At 35.8% G+C, this 12724-nt stretch overlaps 1 protein-coding gene across 1 annotated transcript in view; it reads left to right on the forward strand.

Annotated features, from left to right (window-relative positions):
- Positions 1 to 12724, forward strand: part of THOC2 (THO complex subunit 2) — a 131658-nt gene that overhangs the window by 83063 nt on the left and 35871 nt on the right. Inside the window, exons 13-17 of the mRNA XM_049767072.1 lie at positions 7015 to 7137; positions 7286 to 7327; positions 7665 to 7795; positions 7890 to 7991; positions 11642 to 11726. Coding sequence (XP_049623029.1) covers positions 7015 to 7137; positions 7286 to 7327; positions 7665 to 7795; positions 7890 to 7991; positions 11642 to 11726 — 483 coding nt within the window. The remainder of the gene's footprint in view (positions 1 to 7014; positions 7138 to 7285; positions 7328 to 7664; positions 7796 to 7889; positions 7992 to 11641; positions 11727 to 12724) is intronic.

Genomic DNA, 12724 nt, shown 5'->3' on the forward strand with positions numbered 1-12724 from the left:
ATAGTACAAGGGGTAAGGAACTGGTTTTGTAATTTGGCCAAAACAGTTTGCTTCTTTGAGATCTTGAGGCTGGTGCTGAGCACTCACTGCTTGGTGTGACCCTCATATTTACAGTAAATAAGCTTTTTCAAAAGATGGTGTTGGAAAACTGGTTACTATAAGGAAAAGAAATTGAACCTTTATAGTTCAGAATGGATTAAAGACCTCAATATTAGACCTGAATTCATAATCCATATGATTTGACTTTAGAGGTGTTTTCCGTGATTTGGCATCATTGGCAAAGTAACAAATCAAATAAATGAGCCTATATCAAATCAAAATGTTTCTGCTGAGTGAATGAAGCAGTGGCTAATATAGGTATTATACTGAATGGGAGAAAATATTGGCATATTATACATGATGATAGAGCTTATAGAAATATATAATATTTAGCTAAGTATAAAGCACTTAGTACACTCAACAAGATCAAATGACCTCATTAAAAATAGGGGAATGAACTCATCTGTCATTGGTCAATTGGGATGTGAGCTGTTTTGTATCTTTTCGAATTAGTGAGTTTTTTTTTTTTTGTTTGTTTTTGGTTTTTGGGTCACACCCAGCAGCGCTCAGGGGTTACTCCTGGCTTTATGCTCAGAAATTGCTCCTGGCAGGCTTTGGGGACCATATGGGATGCTGGGATTTGAACCACCGTCTTTCTGCATGCAAGGCAAACACCCTATATGCTATCTCTCTGGCCCCCAAATTAGTGTTTTTGTGTTATTCCTTTCCTTCGTTATTGCATTGACCAGGGTTCACCCAAATACACTTGGTTGTGAAGCTATACACTTTGTGCTGGTGCTCCCAAACTTAGTTGTGTTTCTTGCTGGTGTTAGTAATTCTGTTTGCATATTCTTGGTTGCAGTGTGCCATTGTTGCACACTATCATAGTGCTGAGTGTCATAAATAGCAGTGTCAGTGGAATTGCACTTGTTATGTGTGTGGTGCCATGGTTCACATACACAGGTTCTCTACATGGAGTCATATTTCTGGGATAGATAGCTAGTTCTTTTATTTTGTGGCCAAACGCAGCAATCTTAGGGATTACTCCTGACTATGCTCAGACTAGTTCCAGGTGATGAATTGGGATTGGCCAAATAGTGTGCAAATTTCTGTTTAAATTTTTTGAGAAATCTGTATTTTCATAGATACTGATCCAGTTTTACAATTTAACCTATAGTATACATACTATTTAGCTACTATTGTGCAAGCTTTTCTTTTTCTCCACATCCTTGTAAAGCACTTGTTTCTGGCTTTTTTGATATAGACCATTTTTCATGGGTGCCAATTGATAACTCATTGTAATTTTTTTTTGTTTTGTTTTGTTTTTTTTTTGTTTTTTTGGGCCACACCCGGGGTGCTCAGGGGTTACTCCTGGCTGTCTGCTCAGAAATAGCTCCTGGCAGGCACGGGGGACCATATGGGACACCGGGATTCGAACCAACCACCTTTGGTCCTGGATCGGCTGCTTGCAAGGCAAACGCCGCTGTGCTATCTCTCCGGGCCCTCATTGTAATTTTTATTTCATTGATACTAAATGATAATGAGTATTTGTCTACCTGGCCATTTACACTTTGGTGAAATGTCTGTTCAGCTTATTTTTAATCATGATTTTTGTTGTTGTTTAGCTTTTTTGTTGTTTAACTTTTAATATAAAGATTTTTATATGTATCTTGGATCTTGGCCTCTTGTCGTATGTATGGTGTGCAAATATTTTCTCCTATTCATTAGAATGTTGTTTTGTTCTGATGATTCTTTTGCAACTTTCTAGTTTTTCTTAATGCTTTTGTTTTTGCTTTTGTTTAGCTTTACCTTAGTGGAGTTAGTTGTATCCTTAGACGCGACTGAAGCATCACAGAATTTTGTCTATTTCTTCAGTGTGTCTTATGATACCATGTCTAATATCTAAGTCTTATTATTTTTGAGTTAATTATTTTGCCTTGGTGAAATATTGACCCAGTTTCATTCTGTTGCATATGGCTAATTTTCCCAGTACCATTTATGAATAAGCTTTCCCTTTATCCAAATTATATTCTCTTGGCTCCTTTATTGTAAATAGTTTATATGTAAGGGTTTATTTTGAGTTTTCTATTTCTCTAAGTTTCTGGTTTTATTCTAGTACCACTGTTCTGATTGCTCTTAAATCTATTAACACTTAACTGAAGTAACTTTAGTACAGTTTAAAGTTGGGGGACATATGTGATGTTTCCCATCTTTTTTTTTTTTTAGTTTGTTTCAAGATTTTTTTTGGCTATTTGGGTTATTTTGTGGCTTACTCCAAATTTCATTTGTTAATAAATTTGTGTTTCCTTGAAGTATGCCATTAGAATTTTGACAAGAATTGCATTGACTGTGTATGCTGTTTTTGGATATAAGTCATTTTAACAGTTTTAATTATTTAAATTAATGAGCATATCTTTTTATTTTCTTGTTATATTTAACAAGTTAAAGTTTCAATGAGTACTCTTTTGGCCATACCCAGCTTTACTCAGATTACTCCGGGCTCTGCACTCAGGAATTACTACTGGCGGGCTCAGGGATTGAAGCTGGGTTGGCCAGTGCAAAACAGATATTCTACCCACTGTGCTAATGCTCTGGCTTTGATGTGTATATATTATTTTACCTCCTACTGATTCCTCAGTACTTAATTTTTGATGAAATTTTAAGTGGGATAGTCTTGATTTCTTTCTCTTTTAGGTGTTTATTTGTAGAAGTGCAACATGTTTTTGTATGTTGGTTTTGGAGCCTTCTAGTTTTTAAGCTGATTAAATTTTTTTTTTGGTTTTTCGGGCCACACCCATTTGATGCTTAGGGGTTACTCCTGGCTAAGCGCTCAGAAATTGCCCCTGGTTTGGGGGACCATATGGAACGCCGGGGGATTGAACCGTGGTCCTGATCCTTGGCTAGCGTTTGCAAGACAGACACCTTACCTCTAACGCCACCTCACCGGCCCCTAAGCTGATTAATTTTTAAGTTAGACATAAGTGGTAGTAATATTTGCCTCATGCTGTTGCTGTGGTTATAATGCCAGGAGGATCAAATGAGATGTGTCATTAATTAAATATTTGGCTTTAGAGAGCTAAAAAAGTTGTGTTTGTTGATACTTTATCAAATCAAATTTATTATTTCACTTGTTAAATATAGCATGCTAGTCTTTGTTTATTGTAAAGTATTATTAGAAATTGGCAGTAGTATCCTTTCTCTGGAGTTTATTTTCAAATAAAGGAATATTTTTTGCTGGGATTTTATTATTGAACTAGTCGAGGACAGGTATGGATGAATCTATCTCCATTTGAAGAAAAAGAAATTTTATAATCTATTTTTAAGACAAGCAAAAGCTTGTGGACTGGGCAATAGTTGTACAGCAAGTAGGATTCTTGAGCTGCATGTATTGGACATACATTTGCTCCCCAGCACCAATGTCCTGACTCTCACCAGGAGAGATCCTTGAGCACAGAACCAGGAGAAAGGTTCAAACAAACAAAAATACCTGGCATTCTAGTTTTCCTATCCAAAGAAGAGACAGATGGTATCATTGGCCCCAGTTGTTAAATTTTCCCATGCATTTTTGCTATTATAAATCTTATACAAGGAAAATTAGAAACACTATAAAGGAGACGAATTTTTATCTATACATACTTCTATTTAATGAGTCCAAGCAGGTAAGAACTGTTATGCATAATCCAGGTATATTTTAGGTTAAGTGGCTGTGACTTTTCCCATAGACCAACAGGGAATTTCAGTGGGCTGGTATGTACATAACCAATTAAAATTATTAAAGGAAAACAGAGACATAGAACTAAAAATTACATAAGAAAAACTCTATGTCTGGGGCCAGAGTGATAGTACAGTGGATAGGGCATTTGCTTTACATGTGGCTGACCTGGGTTTGATCCCTGGCATCCCTAGAGTTTCCCCAAGCTTTTCAGGAGTGATTTCTGAGTGCAAAGCTAGGAATAACCCCTGAACTCTGCTGAGTGTGGCCCAACAACAACAACAATCACCACCACCAAAGAAAAGGATAAATTTATAGGTCTTTTGTCATATAGGACTTTTCTTATTGTGCTCTTTTATAAAGAGAAATCACTTAAACCAATTACATTAATAGTAAGTGTACTGAAAATACTCATTTTTATTGTTCTGCTGCTTTATTTTTGGAGGGTCACACTTTCATGTGTTCAGGGCTTATTTCTGGCTCTGTGCTCAGATATTGAAAAGCTCATTTTCATGCATAGCTTCTTAGAAAAAAGCTTTTGTAAACTTAAGCAAACTTTCACATTGTAATCAATGTTTTAATTAAAGCACTTACAGATATATGTAATACAAACTAATTTTCTAGTTCTACAACTTAAGAAGTTGTAAATTTTTTGCTTTTTTTGCTTTTCATAAACTCCCCTTTGATGGGCCTATAGGTTTTGTTCCCACTATTGTTTTACTACCTTGTCAACTACTCTGTCTTTATAGGGTAAAATTTAAGCTGTGTGGGGCCATTCATGTGTACAGTTGATGGTTTATCTGGGCATAATTGTGAGTGCTTGTTCTTATTAAAACTTAAAAGGCTCATTCCTAGAATGATGAATCCTTGTGTTTGTACTACAAAATTGAGATTACAAAGTGGTAGGGAAAGAGGAATGAGGAAATAAAAGTGGTGGACTTGGAAGTAATGTAAGGACAGTGGTGGAGTGTCTTGCTTACTTCGATAGTGGTCAGTTACAGTAACTATTCTCATCAAAACTATAAGTGTTAACAGTTATGTTACCTGAATTATAATAGTGAAAATAAAGATTGAACTTTTTTTTTTTTTTTTTTTTTGGTTTTTTGGGCCACACTCATTTGATGCTCAGGGATTACTTCTGGCTAAGCGCTCAGAAATTGCCCCTGGCTTGGGGGGCTCATATGGGTCGCCGGGGGATTGAATCGTGGTCCTTCCTTGGCTAGTGCTTGCAAGGCAGACACCTTACCTCTAGCGCCACCTCACCGGCCCCAAGATTGAACTTCTTAATAATAGTACATTGATAAACAGAATTTTGTATCCTATGTTATATATAAATATAGGAACTATCTTCATTTCCTTCAAAAATAGGAACCCTGCTTTGTTTGTGTCTGACATGTAGTAAGTGAATAGAGGTCCTTTGTTTACCTTCTCCACTCCTGACCCATTTAGACATTGGTGAAATTTAGTATTGTGGACAGTGTTTTTTTTTGGGGGGGGGCAGCACACCTGGTGATTCTAAGGTGCTTCTCCTGGCTTTGTTCTTAGGAGGAGGGGAGTTCTTAACTGTTAGTGTTCAGGGGCCTCACAGTGATTGAACCCCATCCTCCTGCATGCAGAACATGCTTAGCAGCCCCTTTAAGCTAGCTCTTTAACCCCAGAGTTTATTTTATACTTGGGTTAAGAAAATTGAAGGTAAAAGAAAACAGCAAGGGAAATGATGTATTTTCCCCTGGAGGCGATATTTCAGCTTTCTTGTTTTCTCTTTCTTAGACACTGATTTGTGCAGTTAATTAGAATAGGATTTTAGAAACACACTGTTCCCACTTCTAGTCCCACCCCCCCAATATCTTTTTTAAAATTATATATGGTGCCAGATTGCCAGAGATCAAACCCAGGGCCTCAGATGTTCAAGGACTATTTTTTTCCTTTTTTGCTTTTTGAAGAAAAAATATTACGTAATTTTATGTAAATGTGTTGCACGTAAGTTAGATTCCCTGTAGCATTAATTATACCACTCCAGCACAAATCATAGGACATACTTACAGATGCCATTATGTTTCTTGACTTTTTCCCCTCACTTAATATTGAGCTAAATCTAAGAAATTTATATTGTCCTTGAGTATCAGTATTTCAGTCACTAGTTTTTTTTTAAATAATTTCCTGGGGCCGGGCGGTGGCGCTAAAGGTAAGGTGCCTGCCTTGCCTGCGCTAGCCTTGGACGGACCACGGTTCGATCCCCCGGTGTCCCATATGGTCCCCAAGCCAGGAGCAACTTCTGAGCACATAGCCAGGAGTAACCCCTGAGCATTACCGGGTGTGGCCCAAAAAACCAAAAAACCAAAAAAAAAAAAAGGGGGGGGGGGCCGGGAAGGTGGCGCTAGAGGTAAGGTGTCTGCCTTACAAGCGCTAGCGTAGGACAGACCTTGGTTCGATCCCCCGGCGTCCCATATGGTCTCCCCAAGCCAGGGGCGATTTCTGAGCTCATAGCCAGGAGTAACCCCTGAGCGTCAAATGGGTGTGGCCCAAAAACCAAAAAAAAAAAAAACCAAAAAAAAAAAAATTTCCTACCCATTCACCTACCTATGCACACATAATCCTTCATTTTGAATGACTAGACAACATTATCAAACATGGCAGCATTTCAACAGCTCACCTGTAAATCATTAACTTAATGTTTTTTGTTTTTGTTTTTTTATTTTGTCTGTCTAAGCTTGGCATTGGTGGTATTTATCGGTAATGTTACTAACATTTTGGGTTTGTTTTTCAGTGAGGAATTAAGTAATGGTGAATTAAAACAGGTTTAACTTTCTTTGGATTTTATTCTTATTGTTGTCTTTAAAATTTCTCTAAGTGGAAAAATCCAAATGCATTATAATCAAATTATTGTGTTGGCTATAATTGTATAATAAATACTTAGATCAATTTATGATCTTTTGAATTGTGAAAAAATTGAGAAAATATTGCTTTGTAAGATTGACATCTTAATTGAATTGAATTGAATGTCTTGTGCTGGGGAAATAGATCAAAATGAATATGTGTTTGAGTTCGATCTCCATCACTGCTGAATGTAGCCCTGGAAGCCCTGAGCACCACTTTGGGCAGAGCATTGCCAGGTGTGGCCCTTGGGTGCCTAGGGAGCACTGCTGGGTGTGGCCCCATTAAAAATGAAAATTGTGAATAGAATGATTTAGAGTTTAAAAATAAAGATAAGTTTTTAAAATGTTAATTGTTTAACAAAGATTATATTTAAAATTTACCTGCAGGCCAGAGAGAGAGCTCAATGGGCTGAGCGCGTGCTTTACATACAGGAGGCCCGGGTTCGATCCCCGGCATCGCATGGTCACCCGAGCACAGAGCTGGGAGTAGTAGCCTCTGAGCACCGCCAGGTGTGGCCCCCCAAAAATATTAAAGTAAAAAAATCTACTTGTATGTAAAAAGGAAACAAATCATAACCATATGCAAATTAATTTAAACTTAAACTCTAAATTGTGTTAGCATAATTTTAATATTTTTGTATTTTATTTATAATTTTAGTTTCAGCCTGATGGAAGCAGACAAGAGGATAAAGAAAAAACGGTGAGAAGTAAAATTCAATGTGTCTAATGTTTGTCTAAATTTTACTGTGAACCTGAGCTTCTTTAACTGAATACAACCTTTTAGAATATTATAGATTCTTCCCTTATTTTGATAATCCACGATTTTGGGAAGAGGAATAAAATGTTGCTGCTTTTCTTTGAACTCATTTGAAAATCAAATCCAGCCATTTAAAAAAAATTTAAAAAGACAGTGATGATATGGGAAACTTGAGAACTGTGTATTTTGAAACCAAAATAGTATTCCTTTCAAAGCTGTAACAATGTTATATGGGTGGAATTAATATGGACTTTTTAATAAAAGAATCTTTCTTTTTCAGGAAATTATCCTTAGCTGTTTGCTTAGTATTACTGATCAGGTACTACTTCCATCCCTTTCTTTGATGGACTGCAATGCATGTATGTCTGAAGAACTGTGGGGAATGTTTAAGACATTTCCATATCAACATAGGTAAGTACATAATCTTTTTAATATTTTTAAATACTGACCTATGTTTTAACTTGGAGTGCTGTAACATTTCCTAATTCTCTTATTATTTCTGAAGGTATCGTCTATATGGCCAGTGGAAGAATGAAACTTATAACAGTCACCCACTTTTAGTAAAAGTTAAAGCTCAAACAATAGACAGAGCCAAATACATCATGAAGTAAGTTTAAATTAATTTTTCCCATTAATTTAAAGTATAATTTTATTTGATTTTAGCCATCAATTTTAAAGAGGCTCAGGAGTATTTGCTAGTGGCTATTATACAGTTAGTAAAATGTGTAGCAAATTTTGTATTTTTTAGTTTATCAAAGTTATCAAGTTAGTGCTTTTGTAGCTATCACATTTGCATAAGTATACAGTTTAATAACACTCATGTCTAATACATAAAATAAGGTGAGACGGTTTATTTTTATTTTACACACAGCCTTAATGACCTAAGTTTAGTTTCCCCGATACATTAATGATTTCTATAAGGTAAATCAAATTTATTGGAATTTTCTTCTGAATATTAAAGTTTTATTCTCTTTGAAGATCTAATGGAGCTTTATTTTGATGTCATTAAAAGCATGAGTGTTGTTATTCTACTTTCTTGTAAACTATTTGAGAGTTTTAATTATGAAAACAGTATACTTCAGATTAGTATTTTATTAGATACCAAATACAAAGTTGTAATTTCCAGCACAGCATCCATACAGTTAGAATGTTATTCTAATTAAAGTATTGTATTCTTAGTTTAAATAGAGTTAAATCTGCAATAATATTTTTTGCACAGTTATACTATTTCTATTCATACTTTTTGGGCAGATTGGTATGTGTGCTATCAAAGTCTCAGTTAAATCGAATTTTTTATACTGTATGCATAATGGTCTTTGGGCAGATAAGAGATTGAACTACTTCACTTTTGGGGTTTGTTGAGTAAGTCATAGAAGGGGAGAAGTTAATAGAATAGGTTCCTTTGAAAGGGTTCCAGTCTTAAAAATTGTATACATATAATATTTATGGAGTTATTATTTTGCCTACCACTGAATTAAATGCTTTAGTAATTTAAATCTGTGAGTCTGTCTCTTCCACATTCTTTTACCACTGCCTTAGTGTCTGCCCCCCCCTTTTTTTTGTTTGTTGTTTTGTTTTTTTTTTGTTTTTTGTTTTTGTTTTTTTTTCGGGCTACACCCGTTAGATGCTCAGGGGTTACTCCTGGCTCGCGGTCAGAAATTGCCCCTGGCTTGGGAGGACCATATGGGACGCCGGGGAATCGAACCATGGTCCTTTCCTTGGCTAGCGCTTGCAAGGCAGACACCTTACTTGTAGCGCCACCTCACTGGCCCCTGTTTGTTTGTTTTTTATACTGTATGCATAATGGTCTTTGGGCAGATAAGAGATTGAACTACTTCACTTTTGGGGTTTGTTGAGTAAGTCATAGAAGGGGAGATGTTAATAGAATAGGTTCCTTTGAAAGGGTTCCAGTCTTAAAAATTGTATACATATAATATTTATGGAGTTATTACTTTGCCTACCACTGAAATCAATGTGTTAGTAATTTAAATCTGTGAGTCTCTCTTCCACATTATTTTACCACTGCCTTAGCTTTCTACCCCGTTTTTTTGTTTGTTTGTTTGTTTGTTTGTTTGTTTGCCTTCCATTCCGTCCTCAGGAGGGCTCACGTGACTCTGGTGATTCTTCTACCACTGCCTTAGCTGTCAGCTCTCTCTTTTTTTTTTTGCCTCCCATTCAGTCCTCAGGAGGGCTCATGTGACTTCCTGGTGATTTGATTCTTGGACAATCAGGCAGTAGGTTTAATGTAAGAGTGTATGGATATGGTACTGTTCAGGCCCTGTGAATTACCTGGTGATGTTTCTGGGGTTCCAAGTGGTACTTTGGGAACCATGTTGTGCTGGAAATTTAGTCCCTATGCTAGCTCTTCAGCTCCTACCCTAGTTCTATTATCTTGAATATTGTAGTGTCTCATGTTATTTTCTTTGTTCCAAAATGGCCTTTAGTGTCCAACTCTTGCTTACACGGTCTGTGTCAAACTTTATGGCATGAAGATGTATGAGACCCTTGGTGATCTGTCCCTACCTATTTTAAAATGTATTTCCTACTTGTTCCAGCTCTACTGAGAGCCTCCTTAATGTTCTGCATAATGAATACTGACCCCCTTTGTCTCTATTCTGTTGCATATATTTTTGTTTCCTCTGTGACCCCAAAAATCCGAAACACATAAATTTGCTATAGGTCTTTTCAATAATTTCATAAATTATATATATATATATATATATATATATATATATATATATATATATATATATATATATATATATATCAGACACCATAGGAGATTAAGGGAAAGACACAATCAAGAAACTAGTCCTTTATTTTCATTTGGTTTTCCCTCCAGGGTGGTGAAGAAAGAAGGGAATGTGATGACAAGTAGGAGGGCCACCTCAAATTGTAGGGTTAGAAGTAAGAACAGGGGCCCGGAGAGATAGCACAGCGGCGTTTGCCTTGCAAACGGCCGATCCAGGACCAAAGGTGGTTGGTTCGAATCCCGGTGTCCCATATGGTCCCCCGTGCCTGCCAGGAGCTATTTCTGAGCAGACAGCCAGGAGTAACCCCTGAGCAATGCCGGGTGTGACCCAAAAACCAAAAAAAAAAAAAAAACAAAAAACAGAAGTAAGAACAGGTGTAAGTTTGAAGGTAGATCAGAGTATAGATAAAGTTTAAAACTGATGGGCCTATTTTCTGTGGTGAAAATAATAGCGAGGACATGAAGACATGGGAAAAAGAAGCAGTTGATGAAAAAAGCAGTTGGTGTGTCAGTTTTCTTATATAAAATTTCTTAAAATTATGTCAATTTGATCACATGCAGAACATTCACACTCCTTGAACTGTAAATTGAATTCAGTATATGCTTTCAGTAATAGCTTTATATCATATTATTAGCTTTTTAGATATTACATCTACATTTTTATGACAATAAACTATTCAGAAAAGTTTATATTATTGTAAAAAGTATGATATATTATAAAAGTATATAATACATATAAGTAAATATCATATAATAAAGTATATTATATATAAAATAAAAGTATATTATTATAAGGTATTGTGCTAAGCTGTAGGCATTACATTTTTTATTAAACAGAATTTATCAGCTATAACTCTCTTTGTTACTGAGACAGATAACATGAGACATTAGTTTGTATTACATTGAGTTATTAGTTTCATTCCTAAATTGATAAATGTACCATTTTAAACCTAAGATAGTTTTACTTCATTATATGAAAAGTTGTATGTTTCTAGAGTACATTAACATTTTTTAGAAGAACCATAAATTTCTTTTTATGTATTTTGGTTGGGGGCCACACTCTCTGGATCCTAAATATAAATTTCTATAATATTAGTAAATCATTTATTTTAAATATGAAAAGCTGAGAACTTTATTAAGGTATACAGATAAGTTCTTATTCTCTGTTACTGAGACATTAGTTAACATTAATGTAACCCTAATAGATTAACATTAATTCAGTTAATATTAATGTAACAATGTAAAGTTAACACATTACAGTAAATTTGATACCTTAATCTATAATATTATAAAGAAGTCCTTTTAAGCCATTTTAGGCTAATTTATCTAATTAAAATAGCCTAAGGTCTCTTGTAATGTCTGTGATGATAAATGTGATTGTTTACATGAATCCATTTTGTTTCTTTGTAATGAATTGAGTTTTCTTCCTAATGATGTTGCAAGCTATCGGGTTTTTGAGGGGAATTTTATCAATATGATCCTGCCACCCTTTTCTCCTCTTATAGGCGTCTGACAAAGGAAAATGTGAAGCCTTCTGGAAGACAAATTGGGAAGTTGAGCCACAGCAATCCAACCATTCTGTTTGATTATGTATGTTTTGAAATTAAAATAATTTTATTTTGGTTTGGGGGTCACACCCATCAGTGTTCAGAGGTTACTCCTGGCTCTGTGCTCAAAAATCACTCCTGGCAGGCTCGGGGAACCATGGCATGCTGGGACTCGAACCACTGTCCTGCATGCAAGTCAAACGCCCTACCACCATGCTATCTCTCTGGCCCCAAAATTAATATAATTTTAAGGTGTTATCTGTTGTCTTCAAATTTGTACATGTAGAAGTGGAATAATACAGTTTTGAAACTGTATGGTATCTTCCAGAAAAAGTTTTGAGCAAGTGAACACAAAACTTCCTATATAGTACACTTCTAGTACATGAAGCATTGCTTCTTTTACTAAACAGATATTACTTTGGGGGCCAGAGTGTGGTACAGTGGGTAGAACTTTAGCCTTGTATATGGCTTACCCATGTTTGAGCCCTAGCAGCCTATATAGTACTCTGAACTTGCTAGGAAGCTCAGCCAGGAATAATATCTGAACACCACTGGGTGTGATCTCAAAACAAGTTCATTTGGGGCCGGAGAGATAGCATGGAGGAAAGGAATTTGCCTTGCATGCAAAAGGACTGTGGTTCGAATTCTGGCATTCTACATGGTCCCCTGAGTTTGTCAGGGGCAATTTCTGAGCGCTGCTGGGTGTGACACCAAAACCAAAACAAGTTTATTATATTTCGATATAAATGTAATACCATTAACATTATTAAAACTTGTTGATTGAGTTATGGGAAATATTAGCATAGTGTTTCCATTGCGATTCAGTTGTAATGCTTATAAGACAATTTTAGAGATTTCTAAGATATTTGACTTGAGATATGCTCCTATGATGCCACAGTATAAATTTAGGTACCTGAGAAGTTTCCTAATTGTAAGATCTAGTTAGAGACGATATTCTTTAAGAAATCATAGAATAGGTGGCTTTATATAAATGCAAAACATAAGGAAATCACTTTTTAAATATTTCTTTTGGAAAATAAA

This window comes from Suncus etruscus, chromosome X, assembly GCF_024139225.1.
Source record: "Suncus etruscus isolate mSunEtr1 chromosome X, mSunEtr1.pri.cur, whole genome shotgun sequence".
Classification (NCBI taxonomy): Eukaryota; Metazoa; Chordata; class Mammalia; order Eulipotyphla; family Soricidae; genus Suncus; species Suncus etruscus.